We start from the raw sequence: 23750 nt of genomic DNA, 5'->3' as shown, positions 1-23750 counted from the left end.
ACTAATCATCCCATTCGATCCTGCGATCGTCTAGGACGATATGATCGAACATCAAACCTTAATTGCTTTCCTTAATTACTAGATTACTTTATGTATAATTATGTTGCATCGTCTAGGACAATGTCAAAAAAAAACAATACATAAATAGATCTGGCGGGTTATTCTTTCTGATTTGAGCCTATCGTCCCGGCCGATACAAATATCGTCCAGGATGATGCGCTTAATGATGGCTGCCTTAACCAGGATGTCCTAATTAAGGTTTCTGTTTTTAATTGATCGTCCAGGACGATTTGTAGATCGTCCCGGGTAATGTGAGCAAAAACAAAAAACTCTAAATCAGACAGAAAAAATTCCCCCAAGTGTGTGTGCGCAAGGTTACTTAACATCAGGAACCAAATCATTTACAATAGACTCAAGAAAGGAAAAAGTTTACAAACTGGCTCGGACCTAGTCTACCCAATCTTGAGCTGGTTCAAATTGCAGTTTGATCTTGTGGATCTGAAATGTTAGTAGGCAAGGCAGTCGTAGAGAAACAGAAGTGTTTGCTATCATCAAAATTATATTTCCTGAAAAACATATTCGCAACATTTTGGACCTGAAAACTAGCAATTTTTTTGTTGGCACCGGGTCATTTGGGTCATGTTGGGTTGACCCATACCCAAAGTGGGTCGAGTTTGGGCCTGGAAAACTGACCTGTTTGCAAAAACGAGCAAGTTCGGGTTGACCCGAATAATGTCGGGTCAGTTTCAGGTTTGATCCAAACCCGACCCGTGACTCGAAAATGACACTGCTAGTTCAAGTTCAAGTTCTTATTATTTTAGTTATTCTTTTTTACTCATGATAGAATAGTTGTGATATAATTGTATAGATCCTGTGTAGTGTATATAATTTTTTTTAAATGAATATAGATATATATTAATGTTTTGATCAATAATTTTATTTACGTAAGTATTTATATTGATAAAAAAATTAGATAGCTCTAATTATTGTATATTAAAAGAAAAAAGAATAATTCTTCCAAATTAGATTATAGGATGTCATAACGAGAGTGTGAAACCGAGCGTTTATGAGGCGAGGGGTAGTAGGTTTAGGGTTTTCACAAAAAGAAATAGAATGGAGATGGAAGGCGGAATCAGTTCCTTCGCATATCGCGTTCGTTCTAGACTCTAGAGTCCCGTTCATTCCAGGGCTTGGCCGCGGAGCGCGGATCCTTTGTTGCAGCACGATGTTCTTTGTATATTTGCCTTTGATACTTCATTGTTTGTCCTATAGTTTGTGTTTGTTCCAAGGCGAAAGAGTTATATTAATCATATGTATATTATCCTATGATACCTACAATTCATGCTTTTGATTGTCCTACAGGACGATAAATGAAAAACTTAATTGATGGGAATTTGTATAAATCTCCCCACAGTTTGTGCTTTTGATGATAGTTAATAACATTTTAGATGTTTGTTTGTAAATTAGTTTGTATTATGATGATTTAGCAGCTCTGATGTCCCAGCAATTTTTGTTTTTCATCCTCTTTGCAAGTTTGTTTAGACTGAAGGAATTTGAAAAAAAAAATGACAATGGTCTTCTATTATCGAGCAGTTCATTCGAGCGAGCTCGAGTAGTTTATTCGAACTCGATCTAACGAGCTAAGTTCAAGACTGTGTTTCGAGACAGAGTTGAGTTCGAGCTCAAATCGAGTTCGAACCTCTAGTAAATTGTACGAGCCAAGCTCGAACTTGCTATGGCTCAAGCTCAACTCGATTCGTTTACATCCCTACGAGTAACCAAGTGAACGTGAAGTCCTTGAGAGAGAAGCCCTCTCGTGAGCGAGTTTGGCAGGCTTTAAAAAGTTGGAGCTTGACTGAAATGAGTGATGATTTACTTTTTAGCGAGGTGCCTTCTAGTTTCCTAGCATATGATAAGTTCTTTCAGCGGATGGAGGCGAGAGGCGCCCTCTCCTTGGGCAATTTCTTCTAGGGGTCGTACTACTAAAGAGGAATATCCTCGTCATGACCCAATCTATCACATACCGACCTGAAAGCTCAAGTTAATGAGGCTGGAATAGACGGTCCGATGGTTAATACAGTTCTTTCAATAACAATAAATACTCAATAGACTAAGATTTAACATATAACTGAAGAACCAATAAAATAATTTTAGATTTGAACATATAACAAATCAGCTATTATCTATTTTCATTTAATACATCTTCTTTTGTACATAAACTCTTGTTGGCTTTAGTACTTTTATCTCAAGCTCAATGATTTAGTTTTCCCACTGTTTCAAAATAACAACAATAACAGTTAAATAATATTAATATTTAACTTGGATGATTCAAATATCATCAAAGCAACATCAAATTATTTCTTATATTGTTTAAGACAACATAGACTACTTCAAACATTGCCAAGGATGACTTTTAACGAATTGAATGTTATTAAAACAACATCGTATGTTTGTAAATTATCACCCCATAATTGTTATTACACTATCTACTATTAATCTCTAACATAATATAAAAGTAACTGTTCCTTAAATTATATTAATTACCTCAATTTATCTTCCATTTTGTCAAGTCAAAGCATTTACTGACTGTACTTACACCTGTAGATAAATTTTGCAATAGCGGATAAAATATAAACTATAATTTCATCCTTCAAATTTGAACAAAGAAAATCACTTACTCTTTCCTTCTCAATGAAATAGAAACTCACAACTCTTCGTCTCTCTCTAGCACACAAAAATATTCTTTTTTTCCATCTTTATCCTCCTAAAGAATAAATAAAGAAAACAATGGATTAATTATCTATTTTTGGCAAAACAAATACGAACTCTTACACGCACAATATTCTTCTTCCTTACACAAATTCCTTCTCTTCCTCCCGATCACTACCACCTCTCGGTTGTTGCCTTATTTCGTTCATGGATTTCAGAGGAGTGAGTGAAATTAACCTATCTCACATAAGGAGTTGTGTTTACCAATCTAGGTTCGCTTCTGAACTTGTATGCGCTCAAATCGTAGCCATTCGACCAAACTACCACTCGAGCGTAATCGATTTGCTCATCCCCTTTTCCTGTTTCGCCGCTCGCTCGATCCATTATATGAAAATGGACAGGTTAGATTGAACCGGTACAACCAATTCTAACACAATCACTACCTATGAGGATACCTGTGGAGGCAATTAGGGATGTACAAAACCAGCACTATCATATTAAACTCTTGAGTCATTCTTCCAAGATCATGTTCCTTCCATAGTTCGAAAAAACATTTCAAAGGGTTAATATTAACAAAAATTTGCTCATGTAATTTGTACTATTATAGGACATTTCAAGATAAGAGAAAACAAATATAAAAACATAACAGCAATTAATTAACCATACCAGATCAAGATATTACCTCTTCATCTTCTTGTAAAAAGATCCTCAAATCCTCGCTTTGTTTAAGTTCAGTATGTGATGCTACACGGTTAATAAACACATCAAGAGCTTGGCGTCTCATCTCAATGAACTCGGCACTGAAGCGGAACTTCTCTGAGTAAAAACAGAGCAGCAGCTCTATTAAAAGATGCATTCTTTGGTTTGAAGTTATCAGTTTCTTTCCAAAAAGGTGTATGAATTGGCATAAAGACAGAGATAAGTGCTTAAACAAAATTATATCAGCCTGTGATCTAATTAAAAAGCAGTAGACACGAGTATAAACCCAAAATAATTTCTTCTAGAAAACAGAAAAAAATATAAAGCAGCAAGTGTGTGTAGAAACACTGAAATGTAGCACCTAGAATGAAGGAGCAGGATGAATATGCACAAAGATAATACACATTAGGTTTTGCTGATCCTAAGTTATTTTTCAAGAAATCTTAAATGAGTACGATAAAAACCTATTCTGGTATGCACGTAAGCATACAATATTGTTAAATCTTGCAGGAATAAGGCTGGCTAAAATCTGGGAGCCGAAGAATATCTGTTTTGGATGTTGAAACGTGTGCAAGGATATATATATATATATATATATATATATTTGGTTTTTCAAAAAATAATTTTTGTTCGTTTTTTATAAATAGCGTTCCATGTAAACCCACTAGAACCAACATCTATAAAATAGTGATTTCTATTATTATTTAGTTTCAAATACAATGCAAAACAAATCTAATTATTTTGGAAATAATAATTATTCAAAATAAAAAATAAAGTTCCTACATTCTGGATAAAGAAAAGGGCCTCTAAAAACAATAGGAAAATTAATTATTTCATACTTTTCAGTGCCATATTTATTAGGCTAAATTGGTTTGGATCCATTTAATTACCTGTTTTTAATTCATATGCTGATTTGAACGCCTCTTACTAGTGTCTTTGTTATTCCTTCAACTAGAGATTGAGTATCAAAGGTGTTAGAGAATTACCAAAGAGTACTAATGTTTGGCCTGATGCAATGGTATTCAAAAATATTTTCAATACAAAACCGTTAGTCAGGAGTAGGAGCCAACTAAATATTTCCATACTAAGATACCATTTTTAACTATCATGTGGGACAAACCAATACAATCTCATTAAAACTTACGATTTGCCATAACTCCCCCTTAAATACACCAAAAGGCTACCTAATGATGCGGAGTTATCTTGTGAGTTACTGATGTAAGAAAAAAATCCAGGGGACCCTGATTTTTTGCTTAACAAGATAAAGAACTCTACTGGGTAATAGAAGAGACACAAATAACACAAATAAAGACATAAATAAAATCATTTTATAAAAACTATTACCCCCCCAACGTCACGGAAAACAACCCAGCCAGGGAACCCAAGAAGCAGCCATGGGAACCGAAGAAGCAGCCGCAAGAACCAAGGAGGCCCGCCTGGAACCGAGGCATCAAGGCACGGGAAAGGCCACCCAGCACCGGAAACCGAAGAGACAACCGCAAGAACCAAGGAGGCAGCCGTGGGAACCAAGGAGCCAAGGCACGGGAACCCAAGAGGCCAAGCACCAAGAGGCCAAGCACAGAATTTTAAAAGATAAAGCTATATAAATAAGATAATAAATGAACTAAAACCTAGCTTATAATGAGCTAACCTTTAGTTTAATAAATGAACTAAAAACCAGCTCATAAATGAGCTAAATTCCAGCTCAAAATTTATTGAGCTTGTAGACTCAAGGAAAGCCAAAATTGATTTATTTTGGACATGAGTTGACCCCCCTTTGTCTACATCAGTTATGCAATAATTGAAGGTGACCAAGACCTCATAAACAGCATAAACCAATCAATCTCGATCAATCACTGGCTTGCATATCTCTTGTTAGAGGGATCAACTGAAAAGGGAACAAAGTTGGGTCTCATGGGTTGGCAGTCACTCATTTTTAATCCAAATGGTTAAACTTGTGGGTGAGCCAACCACTCAGCATTTTAACATCAAGATATTTCTTAACTAATCCATGCAAGAATCTAATATTCTCTTATGCTTTATAAAAAAGTAGCTAGTAAGCTCCTCTATATTTTGAGACTTTGAGTGCTCAAATATCTTATGTATTGGAAATATTAGGTAATTTATGCATATAAACAATGTTTTCAAAAGTATTTTTCGAGCGTGCCTGGCGGGATGAACCAAAACTTCCTTGTGGCAACTAGAGAAGGCATTTAGTTTGTGGGGCTACGTATTTTAGGGCATTTCCCTAGGCACCCAAGGCATGCCTTTCATGCCCCATAAGTAGGGTGAGTGCCCAAATTATAATTTTAGGTGAAATTAAATTATATGATTATAAACTCTACACAGTTAATTACCCAAATAAACACTTTTTCACTTAATCTATTATGAAAATATACAAAAGTTATTCTCAAAGCCGATTAAAACAAACAACCCTAATTCAACTCAAACAACTCATGATTCACTCATTATCCCCATAAAAAAAAAACCGCTCATTATCCCTCACTGATCCACTTCCTCACTAATTCTCCAGCTCAATTATTCTTTCTCCCACAATCAAACTTGCAGCCTCATAGACTTACATGCTCGATTAGTCTCCCTCATTAGCTTGTTCAACAACAACAACAACACCAGGCCTTTATTCCACTATGGGGCAACTATATTAATCCTTTTTCTCCATTGTGTGCTATTAAGAGTCAAATTATCATTTAAATTTAATAAAAAAATGTCATTTCTAATATTTTCTAACCAAATTTTTTTAAGTCTATATATACCTTTCTTAATGTAGGTCAAATCTAATGCATCTACTCTCCTAACCAAGTTATCAGAAGGTCGATGTTTTATGTAACCAAATCATCTAAGGCGACTTTCTCAAATCTTATATACCACTGAAGCTACTCCAACCTTTTCATATATATACTTGTTTCACATTCTATCTCTAAGAGTGAAGCCACTTATCCACCCGAGCATCCTCATAGCTGCTACACTTAACATAATTTTTGGCCAACATTCTACACCATAAAATATAGCAGGTCTCACCACCATTCATAGAATTTTCCCTTAAGTTTGAGGGATGCTTTTCTATCACATAACACAACCAATACATTCCTCCACTTCAACCATCCAACTTGAATTCTACTAATAATATCCCTCGTTAGCTTGTTGAGACCACTTTTTCTCCACCAACTATCAAGCTTGCTAACCTACACCTCTTATCTTGGTTGAAAGCACACTTGCACATTTGCTATTGCCTCTATATTCTCTTTTATTAAAGAAGTCAAAGGTCTTAACTTTTAGTCAGATCCTCTTAGTGGATCTCTAAAGCATGTTATAAAGACTAATTCCATATAGTATATCACAAATTTCTTATGTTTATAATTCAAATGAAATGAGTCTTTGATCTTATGGATTTGTATGTTTAATTTATTTTTCATATCTAGATGTCTTTAGATACTCCTCAATTAGACACTTGGCTACCAAATTCCCGACCAATATTATATATTTGTGTTATAGATTTTAAAGTTATAATATAAATGAAATTTCATGGACTTCAAAATTTGAAATTTATAGCAATCATTTCCTTATATTGATTTTTAATAATACTTTTATTTATAAATATTTAAAATTTAAATTTATGAGGCTTACGCCTTGCTTTGTGAGAAGAAAATTTCTTCGCCTTTTAAAACATTGCACACAACCCAAACTCATCGTTTTTAAACAATTAACAAAATCCTAGTCCTATCCGATGAAAATACCACTATCTGAGTAAGGAAAAGCTTTAAAATAAATTTACAGCATGTGACTTTTGACTAGGCAAGTTCATAGAATTAAAGAAGATTAAATACTAGTTATCACGCATTGTGGAAGACAATCCTGTGAACTGGAAAGTAAAATCAAAGATAAACTTCCTTTCTTGCCACTACAAAATTTAATGGGTTAAATTAGTTTATTTACTTTTTGCTAGCCCATTTCCTAGAGGTAAGAGGTTAAAATGTTGATTATTAGTTCCCATGATTCCTTCAGCATTTATGTCACCGAATTAAGATCTCTATAAAAGAATAAACAATAAGAAAAAAGTAAAATATTTTCATCTTCAATCTTCTTGATTCTTCTTTATTTTTTATTCTAATATTCTTCGGTTAGAGCATGCGCTTAATGGCTACTCATCAAGTAAACCGGTAAAACTATTTTTCACAATCATTTGCCTAAGCAAGAGGAATGACTTTCAGAAAAAAAAAATATAATCTTTAAAATTTTACTTTTAGACGTGCTGAAGAACCATTTGATAGCTTAAAGACGTGAAATTGCAAGTTAACTCCTTATGGTTGTCACAGTTACAATGTTGCTTAGATATAGATAATAACATTGATAGGCTAAAATTCATTCTTTATGGATGTCACAGTTACAGTGTTTCCTAGATAGATAATAACATTGATAGGCTAAAATTCATTCTTTATGTAGAGACATCTAGATTTAGGGACAAATTGGTTCGGAGTAAAAAAAAATCCAAAACTTCTTTTTAAGAACTTTGGAATTCAATTTATAGCTCATTTCAATATAATCTAAAATCAAGTAATTCAGAATACAACATGTCGAGTATTTGCAAACTACAATGAGCCTGCCTCACCTCACCTCAACACCTCCTCCCCGGCTTCTACACCTGATCTTGATACCTCTGCACCCTGCACATTATGCTTTCGGCTCTACCTCAGCTCGTCCTGCAACCTATGCCTTTACACATGGCATTTCAATCTATGCCTTTGCACCTCCACATTTCCAACCGTTTCCTCTACCCCACACCTAACACCTCTGCCTCCGCCCCTTAGATGAACTCAACTGACATACTGATTTGGGGTAGGTTTCTGTTTATAAATATATATATTTTTTCTTTTTATAGTTTATCATGTGTAAAATATGTTGTGGTATAGCTACTCCAACTCCACATTTTTGCTCAATACACATTGCATAATATGTAATTCCTCTTCATCATCATCATCATACAATAAATGCCCACTCTCATCATATGGTATTTCTTCTTTGTTTTCATCCTCTTGTGATGTTTCTACAACTACGGATATAACTCGGTGATTAGAACAATTGGAAGACATAACTCGGTATGACAGCCGGAAGCAATGGACCAAATCTGAAGCATTGAAAAGATTTTATGAGTTTATTTTTATTAATGGACATTCTAGCTTTACTAACTCCTACAACTTGGGATTGGTTGAAAAAAAAATTAGCTGGAAATCATTGTGTTTCTTCATAATGTTCATTTTCAAATTTATGGGATTCTGTCCTCCAAAGTTAGTTTGGTGACATCAGAAAAAAAAAAATAATATTGTTGTAATAGCACAAAATTAGCATTTGGGGGCTCAAATTTATGATGAAATGTGCTATGGTATATTCCTCAGGCTCAGCACATTTAATTTTGGCATAATTTATTCAAATTCAGCAACATACTCTTCTACAAACAATCCCTAATGTTGAAAATTATGGAGTTTTATGAAAGCATCTCACCGAAAATGGAAAGGTATATTTTTTGCAACTTCTTGATTGCATCCCACATAATGATTTTGCATTTTCCCTCGCTACACCTAAGGTTTCCCACCAAATGAAAGCACATTTTTTTAATTTAATGGGCACGGTGATCGATTGGTACTTTATAATCAAATACGCGATCTACAATATGCAACCAATTGATGAATTATCTCGATTTAATCCGCCCTAAAAATCTAGAATCTCCACTTTCAATCCATAGTCTTGATATCACCTTCTTTGTTCTCTTCTTGGAACCTCTTGACAGTATTCATGCTGCTTTGATGAATCTTAGAATACTATATAGAAAGGGTTTCCCATTTTGTGTTATTCTTGATTGTCATCTGAACTGGCAGTAAACGCCTTATGATACCTCCCTTCATATACTACAATACGTTTTAAACAATGAATTTCATATTGTGAGTCTTCCATGGTCATTTCTTGGGCTTGAAATTAGAGGTTTCACTCCTAGGAGGCATCCTAATCTAGGGCGTTGTTACCACTTCACACCATAGTTATGTTTAAACAAAACAAAACTATGCCAATCTAAATGTCACCAAGAAAACCTAAGAAAGCTACCAAACAAAGTGGAACTATATTACAGATTACAAAGCATTTGGAACCTTAAATAAAACCACAGAAGCCTAACAAGAAAGAGCGGATTGGTTCTATCACCAAAAAACGTCATGTAACAATCCTTATAGTCTTCCTAATGAAATCATACACCCGATAAAAGAACAACTGGCTTCTACCCTAGCCGTTTCCCGTCTCCTCCTGTTCCTTCCATAGCTTACATAAATCGTTGACTGGAACAAACACGGACTGTCCAAAAAGGCTAGCCAAACCTCTTTTTGTGCTGGAATTTCCAGCAGCCCAGCAGGAGAAAAGTAAAGACAGCAGTAATAATTGTTCAAGAAGCAAGAAGATCCAATCTAAAATTCAATCTAAGCAAGAGCAGAACAATAGAGAACCTGCGAGAAAAGTCTTCTTCAATCAAGAAATTATCATTTCTGTTTTTACAATCTAAGCGGCTATAGTCTGATGTTCCTGCAGGTTTGAACAATCAGCACCCTGAACAAGCCAAAGTACTCTTTCTCATAAATTTCTTAGGCTAGATCTCCAAATTGTACGGCAAACCGCTGCAGTCACGGCTTGTTCTCTAATTCTTGCAAGTCTTTTTCGCATTGGAGGTTGTGTTGCTGTCTCTATTTTCCTGTCACTCCAAGAGAAAACTGCCAGGCCACTCCCCCTTTTTCTATTATATCCTATCAAACAGTCTGAGGTATGAATCGTGTTGCAGATGCAAAGAACAGCCGTGGAAATGACACCGCGGCTCTAGTGAACGATTGCAGTGGAGTCACAAACTTCATTACGATCTCCTCACTTCTTTTCCTATCTGACAATAAGGAAATCCTTCCCAAACTCAACAAAATATAAACTCACACCCAACAAAAATTGTAAACTAATGAGGAATGGGGTATAAATATGTCAACCTCTATTAAACTTATAAACTCTTTTTTAGAAATCTAGAACATAGAAAAAGAAAAGAGGTCATATATAAATATATATATATAATATATATATATATATATATATATATATATACAAATAGGACCCTACCCCAAAGTCATGCTCCCTGGGTTGGAGGAGACTCAATTTCAAATTTCAATGTCTTAAGCCTTACCTTTATTATAATAAGGTGATAGGTGACATGTTTTGGCTAGTACATGCTAAGAATTTGTGGTAGGGTCCAATTTTCAAACTTTTTTCTACCCACTACCAATCATGATGACTCTTGTAGAGTTGTATCTTTTTCAAGCGTACCTCTATCTTGAAGTAACTTTTCTAGATCTACTAAAAAAAAAAAACTTTAGGCTCTTCCAAGGAGGCCTTCATCTCGACACTCAGATTAGTCATTGCTTATGTCGAGAACTCAAAGTCAAATGGCTTTTGAGGTAGTACCAAAGGCATACCGCGAATGGAGTCCGACTTGTTGAACTATGGATTGTTCTATTAAAAGCAAATTGGTTAAACGACAGGCTTTCATCCCAGTCTTCGGATTTCAAGCATTGAATCCTTGTAACATGTACACTATTGTCATATTCATCACCTTACTTTAGCAATTAATTCGTGAATGGAAGGATGTGTTTCTCTTCATGGTTGTATCCTTAATGAACTTGAGTACTTTCTATAATAAGTTAAGGAAGCAAGAGTCGCTGTCTATAATGATTGAGCTCCACAAGACAAAGTGCACTAAAAAATTCTTCAAGATGAGACATATCACTTCTCTCATGATGTTGTAATTTCACGACATGAAGACGACTATCTTTGAAAATATGTCCACCAAAACAAAAACATAGTCATGACCACTATGGGTCAATGATAGTCCTCCAAGGAAGCCAATAGAGATGCTTTCCCATAGGCGAGTCAGTATGAATAGAATAGTGCGCAAATTTGCTTTCTATTTGAGGGCTTTGAGGTGTAACAGAGTATGTATATTTTAAAAAACTTAGCCATGTACAAATCCATTCTCAACCAATAGATGTGTCTCCACAAATCTTGTAGTATCTTTGCTGCAATATGATTCATGAATTTTAGATTATTTTTATGTGATCTTGCAATTTTATTTTTACATTGTTGTACTTTGATTTTATTAATATAACATGACGATGTAATAATTTATCATGTAACCATGTAAAAAGTGGGCATGCAAGGTAGTTAATTCTAATCCACCCAAGCAAGTCAAAATCAAGCTTCGACCTATTCATTGTTACATCATGTTTACAAGTCAATAGTCTACCCTCCTTCAAGAACCTTCCCTTTAAGTGATAATTTATCTCCTTCGATATACAAATGATGAATAAATAAATGTCTTGAAAATTCAAGGAGATTCATGTGTGAATAAATTTGGCTCCTTGCCTTGATCATTGTCAGCAGCCTCTCCTTGGATGATATTTTTGTTATTCCATTTTAGTTCATGCATCTTAAAGCTATATATAAACATGGATTTTAGACTTTAGGTTGTAATGATCTTGTTTGAAAATAAAATTGGGAGTTTTCACTTATTTGGATTTCTCTTGGTGGCTATTTCCTTGAGATTGCTTGGTGGCCCTCCTCTTCCATCCATAAGTGAGGTTTGATTTATTTATATTACGTTAGTATTTTATTGTATTTGCTGGTTGTTTATCATTTATTTACATTCCTTTTTGTGTTACGGAGCTCCCCCACTCAATCCTTCTTGGTAATGCAAAGAAATTCCTTTTCTTTGTAAGCTATCAAAATAGTCTATAATTTGTCATCTTACCATTCCATCACAATTACACACTTCAACACCCCTTAACAACACCTTATCATATGCTAAACTTATCATAGACAAACCTCTTAGACCATTCACTCTCTTCAACTCGTTTCCCTTCAACATTACCAGCAAGGAAAGGCTCAAGTCTGAGCAAATAATTGAGTCCAAAAGTTGATCCTGCTTGACATTAATAGTCACCTTCTTCCCTATCATATTCATCTTGAACTTTTTCCGGAATAACTCTAGATGAAGCTTCTAAAGCTTCTTTTATTGTCCCATGATCTAGCATTGAAAATAGTAAAGGTTATTTCAAGAAAAGAGTTTGTAGAACCCTTTGAATTCATTTCATCACAACAACCTTGATCTCATTTATCTTCTTCTTATGGGAGGCATATCATTCTTACTCTTGTTCTTTCTTTCATTTAGCATAACCAAAATGCTAGCTTGACCAAGGTCAATGATGTGAAGGATGGGAGGTCGGTGTAGATACTCTGATATAATCCTGTAATGTACTTCAGCACCTCAACAACATCTTCCAATGATGCTCCAATCATTAGGGCTTGTCTCTAAACTCCTAGGATATCTTGCACTTTTTAGTCTTGTCGCTAGTGCAACTCATACAATTTACTCCATCTTTTTTCTCTTCATGCCCTCTAGGGTAGTATTCTTAGCGGAGTAGTTTCATGAAATGATGCTAAGTGATATCCTGGTGCCCATATCTCAAAAGAGCATTTTATCAAATCAACATCTACTAGGTGAGCTTCAGCTGAGTAAACGAGATCTACTCTTGGGAAGAATACCTATAAAGACTACAGGCTCTAGCTAAGCTACCAAAACATCCAGCTTCTACACATCAATTGCTTCATCAAAGGTAGGAATGTCGACCTTCACCCCTACCTTGAAGGATTGATATCTCCTATTGAATGAAGGCCTATGATCCTCATCTCAGAATCAACTTCTTACCTATCAAAATTCTCATTGGTTTCCTTCTGTTGTCATGACAGAAATCTTTCATTGGGTACCAACATTCCCGACTTATTGATCTTGTTCAAGATTTTGCACCACAATATGCTTTCTTAACATCTCCTTAACATAACCACTGCTGTATCACAATGGGATTTGCCATGTTTTTGGATGATTCTCTTTGTTTGCTTGACATCTAGGGTTTCCCTTACCTACTTGAGCTTCATTTTAATAATAAGAATGTTTCTCTAATATGCATGTAGCCACTCTTTGTCAATATCATGTGCCAGAGGTCTCTTCAAATCAAGTGCTTAAATGCAAAATCTTAATTTGTAAGTTGACCAAGTGCTATTCAAACCAAGTGCTTTAATGTAAGAAGACAGCATGGAGTAAAGTAGGATATAATTTGGATACTGACTAGAGCAAGAAATTAAGCACATAGTTTTATTAATTGAGAAAATTAGGAAACATACAAGGAGGAAGAAGCTCTTCCTTGAATCTTTTCTCTCTTAGCTCTCCAACTTCATGCCCACTGAAGCCCTAAGATGAAAAGCACAATAGTCAATTCCCTACAACAAAAACTTAGACTAACAGAAGTCTTGCCAAGCCTTGTGAAGCCAACTAGCTCTGTTTAGCCTATATCGAACTTCCTTTATAGAGGTAAGGAACGTTGATTATAATATGGGCTACATTTACTATAGGAAATTATGACTCAAAATAAGAAATTTATGCAATATGGTGGCCACCACTAGGTGTTGCAATCACGAAGTTATGTTACAAGAATGTCATCATTATCATGCAATCAACGGACTTCTTGGGCTAAAGATAGCCAATCTCTCAAGGACCTACTGGGCTGGCAGCTTTGTCTTGATGCATGACATATGGCTTTAGAGTATTTACCAAGATCTCTTCCTAAGCTTCTTGAGACCCAAATTCTCCTTATAAGCAATGCTCTTGACTCAAGAACCTCTCAACATCATATAATTTCTCTAGAGGCCCTTTCTCAACTTCCATATCACATTGGTTGGTCCCCACATCATTAAATTAATTGATCTCCTAATTAGTCTATTGCAAGTTATTCCCAATTAGCTCAAAATATTAATTGTATTGATAATGTTGATTTATGTTTTTTAATACCAGTTGAATACCAATACAATGGAGAAAATTGTTTTTTTACTTCATGATAATGAGAAATAAATAGATAGGATAAACTTAAAGGAAAAAAAAATTGAAAAACTAAGAACTAAATAAAAAAAAATATTCATGTTCTTTACTCAACAAATTATTAAGTAAAAAAAGTAGTGTGCAAGCAATCTAAGAGGCACAACAATAATAGCTCTGCAATTATAAGAAAACTGAGAAAGAAAAACAAAGAACTTAGATGATAAAGGACATTGTCAAATTCATCAAAAAAAATTTTAATTTATCAGAGGTTATATATTCCACATACAAGAAAGGAGACACCACTCATGAATCAAACTGTTATAATCAGGGGCATTCATATCATAAAGAATGATGCATAGAGAAGAAAATATTTGGCACAAGATCAATATCAATATTACCTACAGCGCTCTTCTCAGGCAAAGGTGGAATAAAAATTCCTTTGAACTTGTCCGCAAGCCTATCACGCAACCAAACAAAGTCGCTGTAACGCCGAATGACAATCTTCTCTTGCCCTTGATATTCAGGCATGTTAGTCTGCTTAAGGGAAAAATGTCAAGATATATAAAAAGAAAAAAATGATTAAAGTAGCCTTCACAAGTCACAAGTATTTGGGTTGCAGAGAAGTACATTTTTTTTTATGGTCTGCTTGAGCATTGAAGGACATATATAGAAATAAAACGGATTTAACAATGTTAGCTTGGATTGTTAAGATTGTAGTGATATATCATTTACTAAGCTGATTGTTTGGTTGGCCACAAATTTTTTTTCTTTTTTTTTAACATGGTTGGCTAGCATATGCAAATAACCTGTGTTAGTGGCAAAAATTATCATCATCGCTAGCCTTATCCTATATATTTTGACTTGACTTTATGAATCCTCCTACATTTATTCATAATCCCAAGTTTTTTGCATTGGTTTAACAATGTTAGCTTGGATATACTTCGTTTCCCTTCTAACTATTTCACCAATTCCACTTTTATTAGTGAATCTTCTGCCAATTATTGTAGATGCCAAGCATTGTAAGACTAATTTCCACTGCATTATTATCATTCAGCACTAGTCTCATATTTCTCTAGCATAATTGGTATAGACTCTGTAGTTCTTACTTTAGCAAACATTTCTTAAAGTAGGTTCACATTTCTTTTGCCCTCATCATGCTCATTAATAAAGTTAATTTATTTAGTATAGCTACTCTAATTATAATTTTATTAGGCCTTGATATTCTCTTGTCACGTAATATTCATTAGGCACTTTTTTCATTTTAATAACAAAGCCTTAACATAAAGTTACATTATATCTATATTCCATTATTTTGTATAGTAGTTACAAAGTATTTCAAACGTATATCACTAAGGTATTAATTGATCTTCTAACAACATAAATTAATAGTTATTATATTCACATTTACTAAAATTTTGCATCATGCACTCACTCTCAATTCTACAATTCTAATCCCCTCATAAGGAATTGCTTTATAGCCTTTATTCTTCTAACTTCTCGCTTGCTTCAAAAGAATTCTTCCTTGTATGAAGTCTATCATTAACAAATAGTGTACAATACAATAACTCTTTTGAATATCTGTTATTAACATCATGACCAGAAAGGACATTGATGAAATTTAGATTCTTGATGTAATTTTATTATGGTTAAAATTATTTTGTTAACAAGAGTATTTTTGTACTAATTAATACTCAAGCATATACATCTTTGATAAGGAAATCATAATTCCAGCACACATTTTCTTCCTTATGCTGAACAACTTCACAACTAATACTAATTTTTAATCAAGACTCCATCATTCATAAACTTAACAATTTTGACATAACTTTGACAAAAACATTTTGCTTCAAATGTCTATTTTCTACTAATAACACTACTAGAAGATATGCGTGTGCTTTTTCAAGGTCAATAAAAAATCAGATGAGTTTATTACTCTCTATAGTATTCCACTGATTTCCATAACACAGATTGTAACAACAGATGATCTAGAATAAAACTAAATTGATTTTTGATATTGACATACATTTTAAAAACTTATATCCATAACCATTTTCCATAATAGCATTGTAGCCTCAAAAGTTTGATACATATTAATTGCCACAATCTCGAATAACACTTTTCTTAAAGTACCTAAATCCTTATTCTTCAACAATAAAACATCCTCTTTATCCTTAGGAATTTGTTATTAAAAGATTGGTTGATCAAACTAATCTAATGCCTCCAATAATTCTAATTTCGAAAGCTATCTCAACGAGAACTTTTTATAAACATTCTTCATAAGCCAACTCTAAATATTTTTGGATCAATCAAAATATACATCATGGTAATAATTATGACACCCTTTTAAAATGATTCTTCTTTAAATCTTTTCCATAATTATGCCTCAAATAGGAGTTTTTCATTATTCTCTAATAGCAAATTTCTAGGTTACGTTCAAATAAAAATTTCAGATTTCGATGCAATTAGAAGGAAATATTTCAAGAATTAGAAGAAGATCCATTTGTAATTCTGTTATTTTCAATTTTTTTCCCCGTTTCAGTCCCTACAGAGAGAGGTCAACCTGACTTCAATCCCACATGGATACCTATAACCATGTACGGTCAAAGATGTAATACAAAAATTCATAGATAAATATTGATTCTGTTTTGGTGGTGGGAGGAACTTAAGAAGCCCATCAGTTTTCCCTAAAAATGACCGATCCAAGTTTGTCTATTTCATCATTATATCATAAATTTGTCACTCGCCTCAACACCTATACATCGTTATCCACATATCATCTTATTAGAAAGAATAGCATTGTTCTCATGCTGTTCTACTTCTCTTGCACAAATTTCTGACTAACGGGCAGGAAATTACCTGGTTCTTTCCAACAGTGGCATATCAGCAGGTTTTCAACACATATCAATTGTAGTTGGCTAATCAAATGAACAAGCTAGTTTAACTCCATATGAAATTTTTAACAAATTATTTCAACAAATCAAATTAAATTATTTTTGCTTTTTGTTTTTGGCATCTTGATATACAAATCATTAAAAGAGGCTTATGGTGACTAAAATTAAGTCAATAATATAAATAATTTATTGGTTACTAATGCCTAAGGAAAACATGAAATTCTACTTTTCATCAACCTAGACAACAGTAGAGGACATAAATCATTCCACTAATATCTAAGTCTCATCTTTAAAGAGGTTGTTTGTTGACCCCATTTTATTGTGCTCCCCTTGCGCTAAAGCTTATGGTTTCACTTAGCCTTAGAAACTTACCTTACTAATTCTACTATCCCATGATCTACCATGTAACTCTAGACCTTGCCATGGGTCAGATTATCTAGTAGATTTCATAATATTTTGTGGATGATCAGGGATAATTCTTAATCCGACTTAGCGTATTTGAACCACCCCAACATAGTATAGCCATCAAGAATGCTCTAGGGGATTGGCTAGCCAGCTTGCATGCCTTCTTGGGGAGAATATAACCTACTTAGGAGGCCTACCTAGTTTAGACCTTTATAAGCTATGACATCCTAGCTAGATTTCCCATCAAGCAACCTATTGAGCTAAACCTAGTACACACTAGTACACCTTGGTACTCTACATGCTTTAGCTCGGCTTCATGAATCTACCTAGTCCAAAATAACCTTCGTAATATTTACTAGCACATGTAACCCAAAACTATCTATGGTGGGCATGGGCATGGGCATGTCAAACCAAACTTAAACCTGATCAGGACCAAACCCTAGTGAAGCTCAACCCTGACTCACTCTAAGTCACCTATTGAGACATCCTACACAACCCATGTGGTTAAGAATAAAGCTTGACCTGGTTTGTAGCCAACCTAACCCTAACTTACCCAAGGCCCACCTTAAGTCAACCCTTAACATAGTGGTGACCTATAAGCCAATTATTTTGGCTGAATCTCATGCAACCTTAATTGACTGGTAGACCCAAATTGACTCATATGATTAATATTAGTTTACACCACACCCTAGTCAAGCCTAAGGTTAAACCTAGCCTAATTAGCCCATGTATAACCTATCCTAAGCAACTTAGGCAGCCTAGCTAAGTCAAATAGGAATCCTAGAACCTAAGGACCACTTAGTCAATCTTAGCACCATAAGTCAACTCACCTATATAAAAAATTCAAACATGGTCTAAACTTAGGATTGCGCTAACCCAACCTAACGTAGACCCCCATCCAACTTTGACTTAGCTAACAAAGGGAGGGGAGCATCTTATAAGGCTCCAATGATCATCAATCATTGGAGACACAAAATTGGACTACATGACACACCTTGAGTGGCCCAAATGATGCACGATGATGTTGAGTTAGCAAATTGACTGAACAATATAACTCAAGAATTTATTAATTCTCAAGAGGCATGTTTTGTTGAAACTTGTTCAATATGAATTAGGTTGTTAGACCTAAGTTTATGTCTCAGTGGCTAACTAAGAGGGGGGTGAATTGGTAATTAAAAAATTTATCCCTCTTTTTGAAATTAAAAACTGAGAATAACTTTAGTAAATTTTGTAGAAAAAATTTTCCAACCACAAATTAAAAAGCTAATAATAAAAGCAGCGGAAAATAAAAGAGAAGATTTATAGTCGTTCGGACAAACACAACCTACATTCACTCCCCGGAGGCACCCTCCGAGTATTGCACTAATACCACTAGTGACTCTCCTTTTGCACCCACAGCAAGGCGGAGAAGCCTTTACAAAACTCTCTTTCACCACTAGCCGGTGCGGCAGAGAATCGTCGTCCTTTTACACTCTCCAAGTGTTGGCATAGAACCGTCGTCCTTTTACACTCTCCAAGTGTTGGCAGAGAACCGCCCGTCCTTTAACACTCTCCCAATATAGGCAAAGAACCCTTCGGCTGTTCATACTCTTCAAGTGTAGGCAGAGAACCTTTCGGCTGTTCACACTCTCCAAGTGTCGGCAGAGAACCCTTCGGCTGTTCACACTCTCCAAATATCGGCAGAGAACCGGATCTCCTTGATAGATCTTCTCACAAGAAATCTAGAAGGATGAGAGAAAAGAGTGAAGTAATCACAAATCACAAGTGGAGATTCTCACCTTTGAGTACCAAGTGAATCCTTCACGCTACAGTAGTAAGAATCCTCCTTCAAACACTCTCACACTCTCTCCTTCATTCTCCCTTCAGTTAACACGAAGATCAGTTGGCAAAAAGATTAAGAGGCAGTTTTAATTGGACTTTATATATGAAAGACACAAAAAATCGTCCAAAAACTGCTGATTTTTAAGTCTGTACATAGTGGATCGTACTGTATGATCTTTAGATTGTCCTGTATGAATATACTTAATTAGTTGCATACGAACCCAATGTATATTGGTACGAACTGACTTCGTACCCGATCATCGTCCCATACGAACTAAGTTCGTCCGATACGAACAGTTATATCATGGGTTGGTTTGGATGAACTGCAAGACGTTCTCAAAATTTCAAGAGAGAACAATTCGTCCTGGGACGAATAGGAGTTCGTCTAGAAGAACATTTTCCATAGAGTTTCGTCCTGGAACGAATATAGGATTTCGTTTAGACGAAAATTTTCCAGAGAGTTTCGTCTTGGGACGAATATAGGATTTCGTCTGGACGAAAATTTTCTAAAGAGTTTCGTCCTGGCACAAACAGGATGATTTTGTTTGGACTATCAGAACAAAGTGTGAATCCAGAGCAGATCGTCCCGGGACGAATTGGGAAATTCGTCTGGACGATCAGGACTTAGAAAAATTTTGTCACTTCCTGTTTGTTCCATTGCTCTTCCGAGGGGATTAACTGACTTGATCGTCCCGTACGATCAGTGTGATTTTTAAAGATCTCCCCAGGTGTGTGTACTAAGCTATTCAATTACAATCATATTTTTTCAAACTCAATTACAATAAAAATTACAAACTTCAATTTACAAACTATCTCATGCTGAATTTGATTTGATGACTTTATTATTCTGGAGTTCGATTATCCTGAAATATTAGTCCACACAAGAGCAAAGACAATTCTTCCAAAAAGTGTTAGGAGAAAACAAAAACTTAAAACAATAATATTTGGAATCATCAAAACTATACAAGTTGCAAGTAGGTAAAACATGCAAATAGCAACTCTCTCATCATGTTTAATTAATCAAAAATTCTATTTTGATAAAAAAAGTAAGTTTAGTGATTTTGAAAAATTATAACACACTTTCAAGATGATTAAAATAAACTTTTTTAAAATTAAATGTATTTCAAATGATTAAAATAATGGTCCTATAACTTATATGATTTATTATTTGGATTGAATAAATCATGAGAATTCTTCATTAATTATAGAAACTCAGCATGTTATCCTCTACATGCATTTTCAATCTCATGCATTTTTCAAAATTTCGAAGGCATTTATTTGCATTTTTTATCCTTTTTTAATTTATTAAAATTCATGAAATTTTAGATAATTCTAAAAACATTTCTACTATGGCATTACATTGTCCCTAACCCTTGAAAATTATTTTTGGAGTTTTGTGATTTTTTTTGCATAGTTCATGCATTTTTTAAATTATAATGCATGTAAATTCCTAAAGATTTCAAGAATATATTCACAAAATAAGGGCATTGTTTTTAATCATTGAAATTTATTTATTGAAATTTATTTCAATGATGTTGAGAAATTATAGATTTTTATTTCATTATTTCATATATTTAAATGCCTTTCAAAAATTGTTTTGAAATGCCCAATTAAAAAATATATATTTAAATATTTTTATTGTTGATTTAATGTCATTTATGCGAAAGGAAAAATTATATTTTGCAATGTGAGTTTTAATATATTTATTTACCAATCATCAAAAAAGCTTGAGATGCATATATCCTGTTTTTTAAAAAATTATATAAATACTTTATTACATAAATTATCATCTTGATATCATAAATTATGCATCAAGAATATGATTGCCTGTGTATTGGTTACCCCATTAGAAAATTATAGTAAATTCCCAAATAAATTTTTAAAAAATCCTAAATTTGCTTGAAAATATATGAGTTCAACCCTAATTCTCTATCACATGAGTCTTCATTCTAATGAAGCATCGAGTTACTATGATATTTTATATGTTTACTATCCATTCAGTTGGCTTGGGCCAACTACTTTGCACATTGGTCTGGACCTAATGGATGGTTTGGGCTTAGTTGTCTATAAATTTGATCATATCATAAATCCTATTATGCATACTCTACTCTACCTGATAATCAGGTTTACATTATCATCAAAAACTAAAATTAATTAAATCTTAAGAAAAAAAAAAGTGCATGAATGCTTGATCACTTTTTTTCTCAATTCAAATGAGCATGCCCCATTTATGTCCTAGCAGAGCACTTATGCGTTATCAACTACTATACTCTGAATACAGCGATAAGATGCAATCTTATCATCCTAGACATATATGTGTAGCCTATTAACAAAACCATATAGATTCACATCATATCCTAGCCTTGTGAGTCTCCATATAGTCAAGATTTCACGGTAGAGCGGATAACCAAATAAAATTATTGCAACATATCCCTCGTGTGCATATTACCTATAGAAGTCAATAGTCTTCATCAATCTCCCTGTATCATACATGCATAAACAACTAGGGGTGTGCTTTTGCTTTCTTTGGATGGTTTGGTTGACAAATTAACTTAAACAAATAGATTTTGATTCATTATTCAAAAAACAAAACCAACAAAAGCTTGGCCAAAACCCAATTGAACAAAATAGGAACTTGGTTCAGTTTTAATTAAATTGAAATTGGTCCATAATGCAATACAAATAATATATGACACTACGTTAAGTAGAATTTAACAAATTACAAAGAATATGTATTGTGTAGTTAGCAAGCTAATAGACTACCCTGAGAAAGTAAAATCCAAAAAAAAAAAATGTAATAAACTAATGATGTAGGCAAGGGAGGGGGTCTAAGCTTCTTGGGTTCTTTGGACTTTGGGCTGCTTGTTAACTCTCTGGTTGGGTTTTGGCTGCTCTCGGATTGGGCCTTGGCTGCTTTGATTTTGAGCTGAATTTTGGGAGCTATTTGGTTCTAGTTCATTAATTTGAGGAGTTATTGCACTTCCTAGCTCATAATTTTGAAAAGGTATGTGGAGTGGAGCTTGTTTCTTCCCCTTCTTGTGTCTCCTCGGTTTCTTCTTTGTGCTGTTCCCGTGAACTGATGCTGGGTGCTGGTTGCCTTTTCGGTTTTCCCCCTGGCTGCTTTCCCGTGGCTTCTCCAGCCCGGTTTCTGTGTTGGCTCTTCAGGTCCCTCCCTGGCTGTGTTCCCGTGGCTTCTCCTACCCGATTCATGTGCGGTTTTTGGGAATTATTTTGTGCTGACTGCTGGTCTTCCTCTTCCCCTTACCTGATTGGTTTGGTTGGAGGTAAAAGTTGGCTGTTTGGCTCCCCTTTCTCTCTTATAAATATGAGATGTTTTTGTCTAAAAAAGAGTTTTTTAGATGCTATGTGGCAGATTTTGGGAGATAAAAAAACCTTCGGGTTCTTTCTTCTTTGGAAATAGCTTGCGAGCTATGTCCCCCATCTCTTATCCTCTCTATAACTTGCAAGCTATGTTTCGTCTCGGCTTTTAATCCCTTTATTCTCGTTGCAAGTGACCACCCCACCTATATCTTTCTTCTCGACGAATGCAAGCTCTTTTAGGTGTCTTATGTTTGTCAAGAGTTGTAAGGTGTTTGTTTTAATATTATAAGTTTGTTGTTTTTTGTATAAATTATAGTTTGTTATCTTTTTGAGAATTTGGTGTATTTTCTTTATCCTAGGAAGCGTGTGACTTTTGCTTGCAAAAATTTGGGGCTTTTCCAAATTTTTGTTTGCATCAATTTGGTATTAGAGCGGGTTAGTAAATCCTAGGTTTATGAGTTGTGTTGTCATTTGAGTCTTGGTATCAAGTGAGTTTAAGTTTTGTTGAGTCTTCTTTTCTTTGTTTAAAAAAAATGAAAAAAATATAAAAACTGTGATCCAGTGATAGATGAAAATCAGTCAGAAGATCTCGAAGAAAACATTCCTATGGACAGATAGATTCCGACAGAAGGACATTCCCTACATAATAAGCTATTCAAACTACAGATAAAATTGCATATGAGTACGGACAAGTATATGAAGAAAAAGAAATTGTTACAAGACCAATTCAAGCAAGAACGAGAAGAAATCCTAAAGAAATATGCGGCAAAGATTGAAGAATTGGATTCAGAGTCTACATCTCATCAAGAAAAATTCAAAGCAACCTCATCTGGACTTGAACTTCTTTAACCGGAGGAGAATTGATGCAGGCAAGGGGGGGTCAAAAGCTTTTTGGGTTCTTTAGTCATGGGGCTGCTTGTTACCTCTCTGGTTGGGCCTTGGCT

General features: G+C 34.5%; 1 protein-coding gene and 1 long non-coding RNA gene across 3 annotated transcripts in view; both read right to left on the bottom strand.

Moving 5' to 3' along the window:
• The window catches only part of LOC110099084 (sorting nexin 1), a 49936-nt gene that overhangs the window by 16935 nt on the left and 9251 nt on the right, over positions 1 to 23750 (bottom strand). For both annotated transcript variants that reach the window (XM_020826118.2, XM_020826125.2), the window contains exons 3-4: positions 14767 to 14902; positions 3392 to 3525 (exon numbers count right to left, since the gene is read on the bottom strand). In XM_020826118.2, the coding sequence (XP_020681777.1) occupies positions 3392 to 3525; positions 14767 to 14902 (270 nt within the window). The remainder of the gene's footprint in view (positions 1 to 3391; positions 3526 to 14766; positions 14903 to 23750) is intronic.
• Positions 2545 to 3343, bottom strand: LOC114579178. The gene is made up of 3 exons (XR_003700088.1): positions 2974 to 3343; positions 2679 to 2764; positions 2545 to 2598 (listed from the first exon to the last, which is right to left on the bottom strand). It is a non-coding gene; the product is annotated as an uncharacterized LOC114579178 (long non-coding RNA).

The sequence above is a fragment of the Dendrobium catenatum genome, unplaced genomic scaffold (genome assembly GCF_001605985.2).
Source record: "Dendrobium catenatum unplaced genomic scaffold, ASM160598v2 fragScaff_scaffold_224, whole genome shotgun sequence".
NCBI lineage: Eukaryota > Viridiplantae > Streptophyta > Magnoliopsida > Asparagales > Orchidaceae > Dendrobium > Dendrobium catenatum.
This window is presented reverse-complemented; position numbering and strand designations above follow the sequence as displayed.